The following is a 19,650-nucleotide window of genomic DNA, read 5'->3' as shown; positions in this document are numbered from 1 at the left end:
CGTAAACGCAAGTAGTGACGTCACTAATTGCTTGTATCGTACACGGGTTTTACTCACACAACTTAACCGATTGCTTCCCCTCGGTAATAAAGCTCATTGGTTCAGAAGGCCGATTTGACAGCATATCCCACCCCTGGTTTTATCGTGATGGTGATTTTATAATTCCGCCCTTTTCAAATATTAGTCTGGATTTACACGATTCTTCTCACCTTTTCGATATTTTCTATATTTATCTTGGTAATTGGACAGCACTGTCAACTATCGGGGATGGTCTCTCGTCTCTCTCCTTTCCTTATCATTCTTTCCTTTTCCTTCCTTTGGAATAGTATAGAGCAATGGCTCTGTGAACGACAAGACGAAACGCCACCGAAAATCCCATCGTCTTTCTACAACTCGAACACTACGTTATCGCTCCCACCCATGTTTATGGCTCTATGTCGGTTGGATGTCATATCCAGAATGTACGACATCAAGTCAACTTAGGATCGTGAGTAACCAACGAAATACTAAACTTTTATAAACGTTCAGTAGAAAATCACACATCAGTCTTCGCCGTCTTGAAAACATAAAAGCAGCCACAGCAGCAGCAGCATAGAGAAAAGGAAGCAAAAAAGGAGTTGTTCATCGTCCAATTCCGGAAAATTTCTTGCCCTTTGGAGATAATTTCTTCAGTACGTTGTGCGTGTGTGCTCGAGGAAAATATCCGAATCGGTGAAAAATCCGTCACAAGAAGACTGCTTGATTTCCATTCCTAAAGTGTCAAGGTAGGTCGAGCTGCAGGCAGGCAGGTAGAATGCGCTTGCATATTTTTTTTTTGGATGGGAAAAGAATTTTGCACAATTATTTTGCTTCCGCACCGGCTCGTAAGCTTTTCTATGCGGGCAAGGACGACGATTCGCCAATCGATTGTCCCAACAGGCAATGGGTCCGGGTGAAACGATCTGTAAAATGTGCCATATTTTGAGAAAAATGTCACTGCCTGGTCATTTTTTTTTTGCTTTTGCTTTGACTACCTCGGTCGGCTGGGATGTTTGATTAGTTGCGTAGCACCATCATCAGCAGCATCATCATCATTGTAGCAGTCGTCGTCAACAGTGGGACGGGAAAAGCTAAGCAGAACGAAAGAAAAGCGGATGAAAGTTTTCTCCGCTGATAGTTCTTTGATAGCTGCTTTCGTTCTGTGATTGGAGGAGAATTTCACTGTTCGATATTAATAAATTAATGTTCTAGCAGGAGAAAAAAAAACATCCGAAACAGTGTATTAATTTTTACGAGCACTATCGATTGAAATTTATTTGTGTGCTTTCCACGGTGACTAATCGTTACGTTTCTTTTGAATATTTTTCGTTGCAGGGTGTAATGTTCTTCTGGGAAAATCGAGAACGAGTTAAGTAGTGATAAGCAGGAGAGGATAGTCAAACCATTGCTCGACGAACGGAGATAGTTAGAAGTGGAAATCGATAAGACTGAAACATAACACAATCCGGAAAGCTTCAGCGGGCGGAGATAGGAGAACTAATCAAAAGTTAAGAGAAGTGAGTGGAAAAAGCAAGAGTGACTGACACTATTCGTTGGGAGATCAGAATCAGAAACAGCCTTCACAATAGACAGATCACAAATGCCCAGAGGTAAACGCCGGTCCGCACCGGAGATGGGGCCTAGCGAAGATGACCGACACTCGTCCAAGAGGCAAAGGAATGCCTACCAAACCAGTCAAAGGTGAGTCTACACTATTTTTGGAAGATGTTGAAACTATTTTTTTCGCAGAATATTCATTTTCCTGGTAATGTAATTATGGGAATTATTTTCCATATTCCAGGTGTAGTGCCGTTTTGAAATACATATTCCAATTGTGGTAGCATCGTTTTGATTACATACTTACACGGGATAGACATGAGGGAGTATGAGCATGGTTTTGCAGACCTCGGTGCAGCCTCCGTTGCATTAGATAAGGCCTAGAGAACATATCTAGTGGACATGAAGAGCCGGTTCAGAAAACTACGAAGAAGGAAAATCCAGTGCATTTTCTCTACAATATTGGACAGAACTGCGAATGTGTGGGCAATATCAATATGGTTCATTAAGGTGTTTCCTATAGGAGTCCTTTTTCTTATCAAAATATCGCAATTTCAAGAGCACCAATCTCAGGATTCACGATGTTTATAGATGTTTCTCCGCAACAAGCAACCGGTTTTAATTTCAGCTACGTACATTCATAAAAAGCTCAATATTGTGACTTGTGCAGATGCGAATTGTAATGAAAAAAGTACTTCAAGGATTCACCTTAAGACACGCTTGACAACTGAGTACTAGCATTCCTATATAAAAAAATAACACATTGGCGATGAGCAAGAACCCATTGCGAATGCGCGTGTTATTTTTGCGTGAATTGTGATTTTAAATTGTAAATTGAAACTGAATTGGACTGAATCCTGATTCCGCGGTTTAAGGGTATTACATGATCGGATCGATTAAATCTTACCTAGAAGGAGGGAGATGCCTAAGTAATACACCTGGTTCGATCAAAACATAAAAATGGAGAATTCTCGACCAACAATTGAAAAGAGCCTATAAACAAAACTTAAATTCGATATATTGACCCATTTCGCCCGATAACGTTCGGCTATGCGATCTTAAAAAAAAACCATGGCTACTTTGTATATTCTAACGCTTTACAATCTTAAGAGGCCTCGAGTTAAAAAAAAATAGTTTTTCAAATTGATTCTAAGTAGGGGAAATGACGGCTTCGGCATGACAGACTATTTTCGGCAACACAAATTGAAACACTATTTTCACTGGATTTTCTTACGAAAACGCTTCGCTGAATGCATGCAAACGATTCTTTATGCTTTCAGCTTCAATTTGACTATATTTTTACCGCTTAGAAAAAGCAATCTAGCAAGGTTTTCTTGAAATGCAACACACGCACTACAAATTGTAGCTGATTTCGAGTTGCCGATAATAGAACAGCAGATTTACATGCAGTTCAAATGGAACGGTTGCCGAAGAAAAACTGGTTGCCGACAATACTCGCTCTCACTAGAGAAGATTGCTTTGTAAAACCGTTTCAAAACAGGTTTTGACAATTCTTTCGACTGAACTTGTTAGAGCAGCTGGCAGCAAAAGATTGTAAACAAACCAATACTGCGTTCCTTCGAGAAAAAGGCTATAGAAAGAAGGTCGCTGCTTAGGTTGCCGAGAATACGTAAATTCCCCTACCACGAAAATAACGTGATATTACAATCATTATTTTTACTAAATTTAAAAAACCGGGAATTTTAAAATGAAAATTCACTGGCTACCCTGATATGTAAGATGCAAATAGAGGAGGTAAAGTTTGTGAATGACACATAGAATCTGTCAATTTCGCTTCCAGAGTGTCATAAACTTCGGAGATTTGTAAGGGACAGCTCATCGTTTTATTATAAAATTCCAAATTTTTTATTGGCTCATTTCATTTTTTTCAGCGAACATTTCATCTTTTAGAAGCTTCTATTGAACGCTTCCCTAATAAAATTTGTATGGTTATTTTGTTTAACGACGTGTTCGGGGTATCCTCCAAACCATTTTTGAAATAGTTCTATCATATGGATTATCGTTCGTTTATGGTATTTTTGACGTAGGGTTACGTCTTTAGGCAACATATTGAGGGTCCCCGTAACGTGGGTAGATCACCTTTTCGTGGTACGTTACGGGATGTAAGATCTACCACCGATTCCTAGTCCTGACTACTTCAAACTAAGGGAACAGGATTTTTAAGTAATCCAAGGAACACATCTTAGTCCTTGTTACTTTTTATGCCTTGTTGATAATGACAAGACTCGGCTTTGTCTACCGAGGATGATCTTGAAACAAGGAAAAAAATGAGTTAGTTGTCTTCATCTATGTGATTCCTAATCTTCTAATCGTTGTTCCCTAGTTTGAAGTGGTTAAGACTAGGGTTCTGATGCATGGTCATTATCGGTGTCATACCTTAATTTTGTTGCTAAGGAATCCAATTTTGACTGACAAAGGGGCGCGCCTTTGGAGGGTGTAAATGGCGGGACCTTTCAATAAGAGTCGGATCCTTGCGATAAATGCAAGAGTGGCAACTGTAAAAAAATCGAATACTTCATCATTTCTCAATAGTGATGGAGTAATACGACATGCACTAAACTAAGGACACGGGATATAATACAATAGATCAATTTACTGGTCGCAGTGGTGTTAGGTCGCGAACAGAGGAAAAATGAAAACATATAGAGGGGGGGGGGGGGGTAACGGCGCCGGTGGTGTAGTGGTAAGCGTGATTACCTCTCACCCCAGCAGGCCTGGGTTCAATCCCAGTCGGCGCCGGTGTTCTGAGGCATAACATCTCTGATCACGCCTTCCTTCGGATGGGAAGCAAAGCCGTTGGTCACCGGTTCATGAGTTGATGGGTCGATAGGTAGGGTCCAGGTGTGGGAGCTGCCTTCCTGGCACGTCGGTAGCATTGGTGCTCAGCACGGAAAACAAGATCGACGGAAAAACAAACCAAAGGAAAAATAAAAAAATATTGAGGGTGCAATTTCAAAAATCAAAAATCGACCGCAGTAGAGGCATTCCACGAAGGTTCGCAAATCGATCCTGACCGATCATTTCCAATTACGCTGAAACTTTGCACAGTTCAGTACTAACATTTGAAAACGGCGCAAAAGCCATTTGTAAACAAATGGTTTGTGGGCCCTTTACTCGCTACTCGAAGTACACCCACTCAAACCAACAGCATCGTCAGGAAGGGGAAGATTTCCCCTACCCGATGTAGCTGTTGTGTTGCGTGGGTGTACTTCGAGTAGCGATTAAAGGGCCCACAAACCATTTGTTTACAAATGGCTTTTGCGCCGTTTTCAAATGTTAGTACTGAGTTGTTCCTTTTTATTAAAGCCGCCATTTTGTGCTCTCAGTTTTTCATATTGAATTACGACTACTTTTCTAACAGGGCCTGTGTAAAAATAGTACTAATGAGTTAAAAAATTTATATTGCTGAAACGCTTTGTTCGATTAATTTGGTGTCTTGAGCAAAGTTGTAGATATTATTTTGGCAATCATGTTAAAAATATACACTGTAAAAAAATTCGTTTGTTTCAATGAAAAAAAATATATTTCTTATTAAAAAAATTAATTTCTCAAAAAGTGCATTTTCGTTTTAAGCCTCATTGAAGCTCATAATATTTGCTACAAACTGGCAAAGTTTGGTGATGGTAAACTCAAAAACAAAAAAGTTATGATTTTTTGAAAATTTCACGATTTTTACATTTACATTAAAAATACATGTTTTTCAACCGTGTATATTTTTTCAAGAATTGCATTTTAATTTTGCACAACTTTCTCGAAGACACCAATGCAATCAAGCAAGCCGTTTTTGCAATATAGATATGTTTATTTCATTAGTGTTTTTCTACACAGGCCCTATTGAAAAGTTAGGATTCATTACATCTGATACCATGAAAAGGTATCGTTACTAACAAAACTAAAAAATTCATTTGATGAATATTGAGCTAGAGTTTACCATCACCAAACTTTGCCAGTTTGTAGCAAATATTATGAGCTTCAATGAGGCTTAAAACGAAAATTTTCAAAAATATATTTTTGGACCTGGAAAATCAGGGAATCTCAGGGAATTTAATTGAAATGCAGGGAAATATTTCTTAACCACAGAAGAATGACAAACTTTGCTAGTTTCAAACAACTTAATTACTCGGTGTAGTTTGAGGATGGTTTAAAATTTTAAATAAAGTTGCGAATTTGTGGTTGCTCAATGCTTGATGTGGCATTTTTGCAAGTTGAGCAAGAATTACTAAAATAAAAGGGTATTTTAATGATTTTGCGCCTACTATAAATTCAACTCCTACTGGGTGTTGACACAATCCTGGGTTAAACTGAGATCTTGAGGTTTGATAAAAAAATCTATTTCCGTAGACACTAGACGTTGTTATTTGTTGCAAAATATAACTTCAAAATTGGTATGTGCGTCTCTTTAAAGATGTTACGCCCAATGGCATCTGACGTAGATCCTTTGGGCGCATTGGAGCGCTTTTTAACAAATTCAAGACTGGTAAAGAGTTAAGAGAAGAAGATGATTTTTTTTTCTGATCACTTCTTGTTCTTGTTCCTTATTGTGTTCTCAACAGCCTGACTAGCTCAGAGAATAAACTAAATGAGTATTTACGATAATGGCCTTGGAATAGCATTTTAATGATTGAATAATGATTCAAAAAACGTAGACTAACATTGCCTCGACAGCATAGAGTGGCGTTATTCAGTATTCTAGGTCTTATTGTAAATCTGATTACCTTAGAAAATTATCTTCTCAGTGAAGTTTTAGTATTGCAATTGCGATGAAATTAACTGAATTTTAGAGGTGAAAGCGTTGTTTTTACGATTTCCCACCCTAGGAATGTGGCCGTGAATTAGCGTTTTGTTAAGCGTATTAGCCGGAATAGTTTTCTTTTAGAGCTGGGTCTCAAATAATTGTGCTCAAGGGAAAAAAATATAAAGGGATTAAAGACAAGTGTTTCATATGCAAGATGTAGGAGAACTGTGTAAATTTTTGCCTCTAGCGTTAATTGAAAAAGTTCACGGATTCGAGCTTCGAAACCCGTCGGATACGGTTCTGTTTTAAGTTTGCTCTCTGTTTTGTGCGTGCGTTCGCTTTGATCGTTTTCGGCTGCAATTGACTGATAAGCGCTGGCACTCTGCCTCCCGGACGATTATACCTGTGTGATTGTGGTGGTTTCTCGCTTTCTGGGAAGTTTACGAATCGAGAAAAAACGCGATTCATCGTGTTTGCAAGCATAAGAAGAGATGTCGCTATCTGCGTACTTGTTTTATTTTCTTCACGTGTGCTAGAATAGAGATTCCTAAATATATTCCATTTCCTACTAACACAAATGTTCCCTCCCATTGGCATCTATGAAGGTAGTATGGGTTCCCTGCACCTTCTTAAGTAGATGTTGGACTAATTTTCCTTCCTATCCTCTGCGATTGTAAGGATGTGGCCAGGTGTATAATGCGATGCTTGATTTGCAGATTTTGATGTATGGGAAAAACCACTATCCCCAAGTGTTTTTTTTTTCACGGCAACACGATACTTCCTGCAAAATATATTGGTTGACCATTATATAGCCCCCCACGATTTGTGCAATCGCTTATGCTATGCTATGCTAGCGTTGATTGAAAAAGTTCACGATATTTCACGAAGAATTTTGGTGAATATTTTCAACACTGCTTCTAAGGGTGAGAAAATCGCCATGCCAAAGGCCTCTTTTCATATCATGAAGTAAGTCGAGCAAATTTGCTTTAAGCGAAAACCTTGTTTGTAGATTGATATTGAGATGGTTGCAGTTTCCTTCACACATCACTAGTAATCATGAATTGAACTGATTCCCTGTCGCTTACCACGATTACAATTTGTGAATTTAGAAAAATGCGGTGCCTTCCCGTTTTTGGCAACACGCGATATCTGTCTTTTTTGCATCCTATAAAATGTATCGAACGCTTTATTCAATTTGAGATTGTACTGGACCACTCTTCATGGGTTAGAGGTCCATGTGGTATTTCATGAAAAAATGTCCACAAAGCACTACCCAACTAACAATTTTGGCTGCAGATTAGCTCATACAGTCAAAAAATTCCTTATGCAGCTAATTTGTGCCTGTATAGGCTGTTCTGCAGCTAGAATTGTTTGTTGGGTAGTACATAGGTATCTAAGGAAAGTAATAGCTGATGAGGTCGTGTTGACAAAACCATGTAGACACTGTACCTGGATTTTCTTTTGAAAATTACTGGAAAATCAGGGAAAATCAGGGAATTTTGTTTTCTTCATTGAGTCGACACCCTGATATTGCTATGGGAAGTCTCTAGGTTCAGATATAGTTTTTGTAGAATATTTTAAAAATGCAGTTCAGGAAACGATAGATGAGTTGGTTAGAATTATTGAAATGGTTTGAGTGGAAAATAAAATACCATCAGATTGGAATAAGTCAACGCAGATACCCATCCCAAAAAAGTAAGGAAGCAGAACATTTTCGTAGAATTTCGCTTTGTAACGTAGCATACACAATTTACGCTAAATGGATAGGTAATCAGCTTCGAAGACTCACAGAAGAACCAGGATTTCATCAAGTTACATTTACTAGAAGTAATTCAACAGATGACAACATATTTGTAGTTAGGCGGGTCATGAAAAAATATTGGAATGCGGGGGAAGATTAAATTATTTTAGCGTTAGATATATGTAAGACATTTCATAGAAGTGTTACTTTGACGCGAAGCGCTGTGGATTATGAGATGCTCGATCGATTTTGAGGGATCGATTTTGCTTACTGAGCAGAAAATCATGGATTTAACCCCAAGCTCTTCTACAGCACAATAAATCGCCACCATCATTTGTATATTTGATATTGAACATTAACCCGGGAAACTATTTGCATATCAAGCGAAAACGTAGTCCTGTATTGTCGCGAAGCGTTATGGTTCTGAGATGCTCGATGACCCTGGAGGGATCGTTTTTGCTTACTGAGCAGAAAATCATGGGTTTAATCCCAAGCTCTCCGTCATGACTCTTAAAATTCATGATCACTAAATAAAATGAATATGTTCTTTCGATAGCCGGCTATCGAGATATTGATTTGATTGATTTCTTTATTTTACAGACTTTCAGTCGTTGGCTGGTTCGTCTCTGAAAAGATAGTGTGGGGTCCGGAAGGGACCTCATCTAGTTACAAAGTTTTTTTTTTCCTTTTTTATCATGTTAGGAGGTCTGTAGAGGCCTCCTCTAGTTAAATACTGAGGCTGTCAATGTGCTGTCTTTCTTCGGAGTTTTGGTTGTTAAGTTGCTGAGGATCTTGCTTTGGTTTGAGATGTTGGGTGATAAGAAAAAGTCCATTTGTATTGCGGTGGTTGGGATTTTGGCAGGTATCATATTTGGTCGAAGAGGCCGGCCTCGCGGAGGAAGCCCCTTAATGCTGTGATTCTAGTCGGGTCGTTACTCAGTGCGTCCTTAATGCTGCCCGATATGCCGTACAGCACTCGTGAGCCTTCGTATTGAGTACAGTGGCAGATTATGTGTTCCACTGAACAGTTGGTGCGGCAGAGCTCACAAAATTTCCGGAACGGGCCGCTCCCAGAAAAGTTATGCGAGACTCTGGTATGGCCTGTTCTGAGTCTTGCCAGGACAACCTGAATTCGGTGGTCAGGGGGGTCTTGCCATCTTCGTGTGTCAGCCTTCACTTTTCTAAGGAAAATGCTAGTTGATTGGGACCATGTATTTGACCATAAATCCCAGATTTTGTTGGCAACCCATTTTTTCAGGTCCCCTGATGGAACCTCCTTGGTGAACAGTTGGGCTCGTCTTCCAGAAGCCGCTAGATGATCCGCCTCCGTATTACCACGAATGCCGCAGTGGCCCGGAATCCATACAAATGTAGTGTTTCTGGGGGCATATCGCTGAATGGCTTGGATCCATGAGTGCTTAATAGAGTCTGAGTTGAGGGCTAAAACTACACTTGCGGAGTTCGTAAATACGGCAATCGGCTTGTTTGAGGGAGTGGTAGCAGCAATAAAAGCAGAGACCGCTTCTGCCGAGAATATAGTGTACTGGTCTGGAAGTCGATAAAGCACGGACATTTAGGGGCCCGTGATGCCGATGCCAACCTCTTCACGGGAAACCGATCCATCGGAATAACGGATAGTGTGGTTGCAGTATCTGGTTCTCTGGAGTTCCGCGACGGATCTCACAAGTGCCGTAGAGTTGGATCCTGCCTTGAACTTCTTCTTTATCGCCAAGTCGATAATGGGCCCGGGCAGGTTCCAATCTCTGGTTCCACACCAATGTATGCTAGACACCGGGGGGAGCTCCAGATTGCCGGTGGCTGAAAGGAGTTGTTTGGCCTCTATCGAGATATTAAATAAACAACAAATAAACAATACATACTTTTGGTTGCATCGCCAACTTGAGGTGAATCCTAACCGAATACCCTACCCAACCCTCCAACTCCGTAGCACTTATAAGGGTGTCGCTAAGTCGGTGGCCTCTCGTTAAGTAAGAACTACATCAACATTTTCTTCCCTATCCCTAGTTATGGTAAAGATGGGCGTGGCCGGGAATAGCGACAGTCATGCTTCTGTTACTCTTGTTTAGATTGGAACCAATGTTTACTCCCCAGCATTATCCCTGAAAGTAGTCTAACTGAGAATTTCAGAAGAGCCGTGAGTGTCGCTAGTATCCAATCTACGAAGTATATCATAACAACGCTAAACGCTAGTTCTCCATTGGCCCTACTCACATGCAAAAAATCAGACCGAGTGGTTGAAATCCCGCCGAGAACAAGCGGTGAGTGCAACTCAGTGGGTAACGCGTTCTTCGGGGGATAGTTGTATAAGAGACGAGCCCAATTCTGTTTTTACGCGATATTCATTTCTCGATTTTGCCCTAATTATTTAGCAATTTGAGATCACACGATCAAAAATACGGACGAAAAAAAAAATCGCGTAAACACAGAATTGAGTGTAGTGGTACACAACTAAGTCATGCTCAAAACTATTTATATTTTTATACAGACACACAATGAATCCTGTCGAGCTTATGTTATTTCTCGCAAAGCTTTGCAAAACAAGCTCCATTGTTATCACGTTTGCTTTCCTTCACTACATATGATCCCAAGTAACAAAGCGCACAGTGGGAAAATCTTAGCTCTATTTATATCCCAATAATCCTATTTCGCAGTTCGATGTAGAAGATTTCGGGTAGCAGCAAGTAACGGTAACCAAAGTTACTAACCCAATGTGCAGCGTCTAGTATGGGATGCCAGCCTAAAGTAGGTATGTTGTGTCGCGCGCGCATCTATTACTCCAATTGCACCCAAACAGCGCGTCCCTGCAAACCCCCGCTCTTCCTCATTTAAATCATATTCTACTGGCGACCAAGTGGCACGCGGTAGGTATGTAATCGAAAGAAAACATGTTATGACGACAGAAAGAAAAGAGAATCGCTGATATTTTTAGCCAGCAGAAGAAAAAAGAGTGCTCTGCGTCTGCGGGCCACCACGATAGCTTCCTTCCTCGCTCACCGTCAGTTCGAAAATTCTCGCGCGGCACCTTTATTTCATGTGTGCTCAATTTGTATATACGAGCGTTAATTGGCAGTTCAGCAGTTGAGGATTCAATTCCAAAAGAGATTCGGCGACAGCATCACGCTAGTTGTGATAAGCCGTCCGTCTTTGTGTCCTGCTACATTTTTAAGATATTGACAGATTAGTTTCATTGCTTAAGATAAGACGTAATTTGAACGAACCAACCACAACGACGGCGAGAGAGTGAAAGATGGGTGAAGAAATGTAAACTTGAATTTTTCGCTGCGGAACCGAAAGTCATGAAGAAAGTTGAGTAATATCGTTACTTTTGTTTGTCCTTTTACAGCTCCCGACGGTACAATAAAGTGGACGATGCATTCAGTCAAAAGCGATGCCTGACCTGGTTCCGCGAGTACACAACGCCCGACGATCCGGATACGTTAGGTAAGCTTCTAGTTTTTTTTTAAGGTTGTTGATGATGCTAAAAGTTGATATTGTTACGATTCACCATAGGTCCGGAGGGTATGGAAAAATTCTGCGAAGATATTGGCGTTGAACCGGAGAACGTTGCGATGCTGGTGCTAGCGTACAAAATGGGTGCCCGTCAGATGGGCTTCTTCACACAGAGCGAATGGCTGAAAGGGCTGACGGATCTACAGTGTGATACGTCTGGCAAGGTCCAGTGCAAACTTGACTACCTGCGTAATCTGTTGAACGATTCAAATGCGTTCAAAATAATCTACAGATATGCGTATGATTTTGCTAGGGTAAGTCTTGCAGGTTACATTTTAAGCCAACTGTTTTTAAATTATACTCAATTCTATTGATAGGACAAAGATCAGCGCAGTATGGATATTGAGACGGCGAAGGCGATGCTGCAATTGCTGCTTGGCAAGCACTGGCCTCTATATGCACAATTTGCCCAGTTTCTTGAGCAGTCCAAGTACAAAGTGATCAACAAAGATCAGTGGTGTAATATCCTCGAGTTTTCCCGTACTATCTCCAACGATTTAACCAATTACGACGTCGATGGAGCTTGTAAGTAGATGCGTTTACATTTTTTGTTTGTTTTGTCTGTATTTTAACGCTACTTAGGGGAAAGTGGGGCACTTTGTAATCATCATCGCTTATGAAACATAAACGAGCCGAAAACTCGAATGGCTTAAATTTCAATTAACCGATGGAAGCCGAAATGTAAGTGATTAAGCAGTTTAAAAGTTTTAATTTTTGTTGGGGATTTTTCTATCTCAGGTCCTCCTTAGTAAGATCATCGAACATTTACATGTTCTGTATTCTTCATGCTAACGTAAGGTATTTCTGAGATTCCCTGCCTTTTTTTTGTCTTTGCTGTGTCCTGGATGTTGGACGGCTGAGACCGTTCACGGTCCATCTCGCCACTCTGGTTGTCTTGTTTGTAGATTCTATGGTTGCTTCGGTTTGTTGTGTGTTGTCGCTTGTGATTCATAATCGTATTTTTGTTTGTTTGATGAATTATACTACTTCTTTTAGTTCGAACTCATTGTTTTCCTTCAGAATGATGTTCAGTGCAGTCAGATCTCTCGATATTGTATTTTGTGCAATGGTAGAGCAGGTGTTCTAGATCTTCTTTTTCGTCGCATAGGTCACAGTTGTCGTCTTCTTCCCAATCCCATTTGTATTTTTTTTTGGTTTATTATAGAGACTTTCAAACCTTTAGCTGGTTCGTCTCTTTGAAAGGAAGGGGGTCCTGGAGAGAGAAAATAAATAAATTACATAGTGTTTGCTACAGATTTAAGGATCCCAACAGTGGCGTCCAGCACTTGTGTTGGCGAAGCGGAGAAATCGTGGAACATTTGCTTGAAATGACGAGCAAACAAGTCGCATTTTTCTCTTTCGCTATTAGCCGAGTCATTCCCGAGAAACATGGAACAAGGCAACCCGGATTCCTTCCGTTTGGAGTTGACAAACGACCAAAAACTTTTCGGATTCGTGCGAAGGTTCGCTTCCGTGCGTCTCACGTGTCGATTAAAGAGAAAACGATTGTAATTTCGATAACTACGACTCGCAAAATTGAACAGTGGGCAGCAGAGCGTTGACGTTTTAGCACGCGTAGGCCTGGGTTAGACCATGGAGGCTTTTGCGGGGGTCGTCGTGCTGGGACAATGCGGAAAATAGCATCTTCCAGTGCAGCACTGAAAAAATCCTCAGCATCACTCACGCTAGCGACTGTTTCGATAAATTGCCAATCAATTTCCGCAAGCGCATTGTTGAATGCAACATAATCAGCCCGGCGAAAGTCCAAAGAGTAGCACTCAGATGACGGCGTAAAAAGAATCGGCGTAGGTAAACTAAATGACACGACGAGAGCGGGATGATCGGCATCTAGATCAATCAGTGGCTCGACCGGCAAGGAAACAGAAGTGCCCGGTAGTGCGGAATCATTTGCCAGGACAAGATCGGAAAAGTATTCACTTGTGTTGAACTCGTAAAAGTTAAAACCGTCCAAAAGAGCACAGCAAGGAACCGGCATATGCGAAAGCAGTGGATCTTTAATGGTGTGCCACTGTCTGTAAAGCGCCACTGCAGACCAGCTTGATGGTAGTCACCAAATACGAAAGCGGGAGAGCAGGGACTTAATTGTGACGAAATTGAGCCTAACGATTCCACATGCTCACGGGTGACCGTGCAGTCGTTTTAGGTAGATTGCGCCTACACTAAGCTTGCTTTGTGGAAGTTCTACGACAATCCACAGCTGTTCCAGTTGACTGGAAATGGGTGACGTACTTACGTAGCTGGCTGGTCTCGTAGATAGAGTGACCCGAAAAGTTGCGATGAATTCGGTAATAAATTCGGTCGTCCAGCCACGTTTTCGTCAGCACAATCAAATCATATTCGGCTTCCGCAACAGCCAGGAAAAACGAGTCGATTTTAGTCCTCAGCCCACGCACGTTTTGGTAGTAGATCCGGAGACCATTCGAAAAGCAATCACGGGAACTAGAAATCAAAAGGACATCATGTATCGAAAGCTCGGAATCGCTAACATACTCGCCTGAGATTGCAGGCCGGAAGCCCCCGATACCATCACCGACCACAGGACCGGAACGATGACGATGGCGGATGTCTGCAGCTAGCGCGACTGGGTCGGGAGGTTCGGAAGCTTCCTCAGTGCCTGTTTTAGGGTGTACCGGATCCGAGGAAGAGCAGAAGACGGGATAAACCTGCTGGCAGTTGGCAGGACGGATGCATGGACATGACGTGGCTAGTGTGGAGGTCGCAGAACCGGAAATACAGCTAGAAGTTGAAGCGATATCAGGCAAAGGAGAGGCTGAATCGTCAATATACTTGCCAGTAATACAGTGGCGTCGCCTTAACCTCAATCTACCCTTGCACCAACTCTCAAAACATAAACAATTATCAAAATATTGCTTACAATGGATAGATATCGAGTTAACTAGAAGATTAAGTGTGTTTTTCAACCAATTCGAGTATGAATATGGCATTAAATCTGTTTTTGAAAGCTGGTGCACAGGTCAAAAGTGAGGTTACGCGACGCCACTGCAGTAATAGCTGGTTGGAAGTACATCTACACTCAGAGCCGAGACGACTATGCAGAGCGCTGGCTGGAATAAGCGCGACTGAGGCCGAGAAATCAGGGGCTTCCACAGTGCTATCCACGATGCGTCTCGGTGGTGGTCCAGAAGCAGTAGAGATAGCAGCATTTTTCTAGGAAATCGTGGAAACATCTACGGTGTGTTCCGGATGAGCAGATGAACCATTCGGGGATAACGAAGACGCATCGTTTAGCCTCGAAGGATTCGGGAGTACCTGCTCAACATTGCAAGAGCAAATTTTCATTATGTCGTAAGTAACATTCGCACCGATCCGAGAAAAATAAAGTTTTGTTTTGATGACCGAAAAGTTATTCCTATTTCCAATTAAACACATATAATCTCATAGTGATAGCAATGTTTAACATATTTAGCCGGCTTTTAATCATACAAAGGCAAATCGCTAGCTTTCATGCTAAGAAATACTGGTTTTTGAGTCAAAAGATATTATACGTCGTTTGATGGCCCCTACTGTTACTTAAGTCAAAGTGTATTTACCAGGATATTCGGGAGAATTATCAATTGTCTCCTTACGTGCAGCCCTCATCATTTTAGGACCACCAAAATCATCTTAGCAACCAACAGTTCGATTTATTCACTTTAATAATGAGAAAGCGAAACGACGAAAGTACACTTTTCACGGGTTTCTCAGTGTTGTTACTTAAGGCAAACGGCATCTCCATAGAAATCGGGTGACTTAAGTAACATCGAAAACTATTTTGATCGGAAGGTGATTACGTCAAAAAGCAATTCGACTGGTAAATAAATTTAAAAATGGGATGTGATCCTATATTCGGACAGTATGTATAGTGTAATAGCAGGAGCATCGATTGACACTGATAGCTCGTTTTTGTTTACCTTTGTTACATTCGACGTAATGAAAATTTGCTCTTGATTGTTCCATGAATCGTTCTCGATGACCATATACTTTTCTGATGCTGATAGGGTAACTAGAAATTAAAAATTAAAATGAACCCCGTATATGCACGAATTAAGCGGTGCCGGTGGTGTAGTGGTAAGCGTGATTGCCTCTCACCCCAAAAGGCCTGGGTTCAATCCCAGTCGCGCCGTCGGGATTTTCTGAGGCATAAAATCTCTCCTTTAGATTATTCCAACTTAGTCTGGCAGTTTTTCTGTCTCCCTGTCAACAAATTGGCCTCAACTGTTAATGAGTTTAATTGAAAAAAAAATATCAAATGAAAAACGTTTAATTATTAAATTTAGACCAATGTTATTTCTGTGAACAAATATTGATGACATTTGCAAAATAAATTGGTCACAACTTCAATTTAAATGGATCACAATATCAGGGTGGCCAGCAAACCGGGAAAACCGGGAATACCGGGAAATATCCGGGAATTTGAAAAGTAACCGGGAAAATCGGGAAAAACCCGGGAATTCGATGAGAGAACCGGGAAAAATAAATTAACCACACCATATGAATAAATTTTCACACCAGAATTTCAGAATAAACCATTAAAACAGAGTGATTTTTACCAAATGAATGTCCTTCTCTATATGCTGCATAATTTTCTTCAGATTCCCGTCGTATTGTTTTTTAGCATTTAATCACTCAGCAATATTTCAAATTGATTTTTGCGATTCAATTTCAGATGTAAAGTGCATGGTGAAGATGCTGGACTTAAGCGAATATTTGTACAAACTGAAACTGAACTATTATTTTCCCGGGTTTTAATTTTATCCAAAATTCTCATGATATGAATTTCAGAATGAGCTTGGAATTCTGCTCTGAATTATTAAAGAATTCTTCTACACCATAAAACACTCTGCGTAATAATTCAGAGCAGAATTCATTTTGGAATTTCGTTGAACCCCTTCTAAGAAATTGCTTGGAATCCGTCTTGGAATTCCCTTGAACCTATTCGGAGACTTTGATTTCATTGAAATCCTTTAAAAAAAATCTTTTAACTCTATTCAAAAACAGCATAAATCTTTCAGAATTTGGAATTATTTAGAAACCTAAGGACTTCCTGTCATAATAATTCTGGAATTCTGCTCAGAACTTTGTGAAAACTATGTGGGAATCCTTCTCAATAGTTTTTTGAAATCAATACTTTGAATACTTTTAAATTTAACTGAAAATTCCAGGGTTTGTCCGCAAGATTTTATCGATTGTTCTGTAATTTGTTTTAACCCTTAAAATGCTTCCAAGTCTCAGAGTCTTGACAGTTAAGACTGCCCGACTATTTAATAAATATGATTTTTTTTAAATCTGTGATCTTGGGAAATTTTTAAACTCTCACCTTTTAACTATTTTTTCTCCAAATCTTGCATCACGAAAATTGATATTAATCCCAAATTTTGAAGAAAGGTTTTATTTTCAGACTCTACACAAATGTCAAAGCCCCAGAATCTTGGGAATCTATCTTTTAATAAATAATCTTTCAGCAATTTTTTTTTCAAGTATATTGGTCTATTAATCGAGGGTATTAAATTTCATGAACCATGTTTAGTTTCACGTTGAGCGAGTTCAAGCGTCTTTAGGTTTCACATTTTTTCGTGTTTAACTTTGTACATCAGCGCGAGTACTGAAAGGCTAATGGTTATGTTTTTTTTCATTAGAGAGAATTTTAGCCGTTGGCTAGTTCATCTCTAAATCTTATGTTAGTATAGACAATGGAGTGAATACACATTTTCATTATCCGATCTCACTATCAATTTGCTCTAATTCTCATTTGTATCAAGTTCATTTTTTAATTAAATCTCTTATTATTCACAATTCTGTCTTATAATCTATTCATTCAGATAGCATTTGGCCTAGTGATCTTAATCTCTGTAACTCAATAAATTTTAGAGCTTTGAAATCACAAGATGTATCGAGCATAAAAAGTGGTAGATATCGATTTATGAATTATCTCGAAAGATCAATAAATTGTTTTATTTTTCCCACAAACATTCACTGAAAATTTACAGCTGGCCACGTTTTATAAAATGCGTACAATTTCGTTTTTTGTTGAATATCAAAAACCGGGAAATTTTTAAGTTTTAAACCGGGAAAACCGGGAAAAAACCGGGAATTTAAAAATGAAAAGTAACTGGCCACCCTGCAATATATCCATTAGTACCGTCCCAATGACGCGTTCATCTAGGTAAAATTGATAAATAGCAGATTTTTAGTGATGGGCCCAATCTTAGATCCATAGGCCAACATTAGAGCCATTTCCCCTATCTACGCAAAAAAAAAAATTAAATTTTATTTTAGTTTTGAGTTGGGCCGTAGGGCCAGAAACTGGCACACTTTCTCTAATTGATCACGTTTACAAATTAAAATTGGCAGGCATTTGAACACATATTCAAATATTTATAAAAGGTCAGAATTATTTACGAAAAACGCTGGAAACTAGAACTAGAAAACTAGAACCCTTCGGTTTAGTACTGACGCCACTGTAACCATTGTACATATTAACTGTGAACTACTACCATGCAGCTTTTTGCGATAATCTATACCTATATACCTATCTTATGCCTTACAAACACTTCCAGGGCCCGTGATGTTGGACGAGTTCGTCGAATGGTTAAGACTGCTACGGTCACAATCGACGATTAGCTGAGGAATGTACTACTAAGTGGAAGTCACAGATTGATGGACATCCACAACAGCATAACACAACATACACAATCCAACAACAATAACAAATAATGCACAGACACGCAGTACAGCTTCTTCTCACCTGCATCAGTCAGTGAAACAATAGTACCAAGTTCGAGACATCTCCAATCCATCGGCCAGTCGCGGTCGTCCGCACATCCCGTAAACACACTCATTATCGATAGGAGCATTCTATTCTCATTTTCGAGAGAAATCAACTTCTCAATCAACTTCCAACACAGGTCGTTGATGAAGCACGGACACTGGCTGGGAATGAAGATAAGCCAACACACATGCTAATTCTCGTAGTTAAGTTTAATTTTATTTCCGTTTCTTTCCTCTCCAAAGTAAATAATTATAAATGAACTGTGAAATGCTAGTTCCCTTTTTTAATGTATTTTCAATCTTTTCATTTTATTCGGTCATCATGGCTTTCGTTTTCGCCTATTTTAAGGGCTAAAACTATCATTAAGTAAACCAAATAAAACACCACACACACACAAACAAGAATGGTAAAAAAAATAGTGTAGAGCGTAGAAGTCGGCTGAAAATTTACTAAAGAAGAAGACGTGCAGCTACTCAGTAGGTTCAACAGGTACACAAAAACGATGGAAGTAAATCACGTACTAACTACCTTAAAACATTACCCAAGGTTCGACGATATTTCGGAAAACTTAAAACAAACAAAATAAAAAAATATCTATCAGAAACATTACACACACACACACCCGAAGAAAAGAAAACCAAGATAAAATCAACATACATAAATAATAATCATTTAGGACCCCCATTACGGCTAAAATAAAAAAAAATACATGTTACTCTGGAAAGTAATCAACAGAAATAAAATAGAAACCAACAAAAAAGCAAATTGGTAGAAGGGAACTTGCAAGCAAACAAACAAACAAATAAACGGGAACCGAACAGGCTGAAAGCTGAAAAATAAACAAATGCGTAAGATTCAAAGTGAGAAGGAATGCGTTTTTAAGCCACTGTATTTTAGAAAACAATCCTCAAACTGGGCAAGACAAAATGTGAGATGGAACAAACAAATCATTGAGGAAAACAAAAAAAAAACATGGATACCAGAGAGTCAAAGATTGGGTTAAATAAAGTCGAATAATCTACGCTATGATTATTTTCGTAAATAATCTAATCATTTAATAAGATTTGTATGGTTTATTTGCAATATCTGTCCGCCTTCATTTTACTGCGACGATCAAGCAGGGCTTCGTGGAGTATGCCTTCCTCTTGGGCTCGCTTCAGCGCTGCCTTGTCCTCGGTGTTGACCCGTAGCTTTTTATCCTGGAACTTTTGGAATTTTTTGCTGTCAATGAAAGAAAACTCCACATTAATCGAAAGA

At 39.8% G+C, this 19,650-nt stretch overlaps 3 protein-coding genes across 4 annotated transcripts in view; 2 read left to right on the top strand and 1 right to left on the bottom strand.

Moving 5' to 3' along the window:
* The window catches only part of gogo (golden goal), a 178,529-nt gene that overhangs the window by 55,436 nt on the left and 103,443 nt on the right, over positions 1 to 19,650 (top strand). The window lies entirely within an intron of this gene.
* FRG1 (FSHD region gene 1) overlaps positions 1 to 19,650 on the bottom strand; it is a 241,689-nt gene that overhangs the window by 221,257 nt on the left and 782 nt on the right. The window contains exon 3 of the mRNA XM_065239505.1: positions 18,409 to 19,614. Coding sequence (XP_065095577.1) covers positions 19,467 to 19,614 — 148 coding nt within the window. The 3' untranslated portion in view covers positions 18,409 to 19,466. The remainder of the gene's footprint in view (positions 1 to 18,408; positions 19,615 to 19,650) is intronic.
* On the top strand, positions 542 to 18,546 carry SCCRO4 (DCN1-like protein SCCRO4). 2 transcript variants are annotated; one of them, XM_065239507.1, is made up of 6 exons: positions 542 to 764; positions 1,354 to 1,719; positions 11,437 to 11,534; positions 11,604 to 11,857; positions 11,921 to 12,128; positions 18,182 to 18,546. In XM_065239507.1, exons 2-6 carry the CDS (start codon positions 1,619 to 1,621, stop codon positions 18,247 to 18,249), a joined length of 729 nt encoding a protein of 242 aa, XP_065095579.1. In that variant the 5' UTR covers positions 542 to 764; positions 1,354 to 1,618; the 3' UTR covers positions 18,250 to 18,546. The 2 variants fall into 2 exon arrangements, with proteins under 2 accessions (XP_065095579.1, XP_065095580.1); XM_065239508.1 differs by lacking the exons at positions 542 to 764; positions 1,354 to 1,719 and adding an exon at positions 11,186 to 11,354.

This window comes from Ochlerotatus camptorhynchus, unplaced genomic scaffold, assembly GCF_037179485.1.
Source record: "Ochlerotatus camptorhynchus isolate MF236.1 unplaced genomic scaffold, CSIRO-AGI_Acam_v1.1 ptg000055l, whole genome shotgun sequence".
NCBI classification, from domain to species: Eukaryota; Metazoa; Arthropoda; class Insecta; order Diptera; family Culicidae; genus Ochlerotatus; species Ochlerotatus camptorhynchus.
The sequence above is the reverse complement of the archived record's forward strand: the minus strand, read 5'-3'. Positions and strand labels throughout refer to the sequence as shown.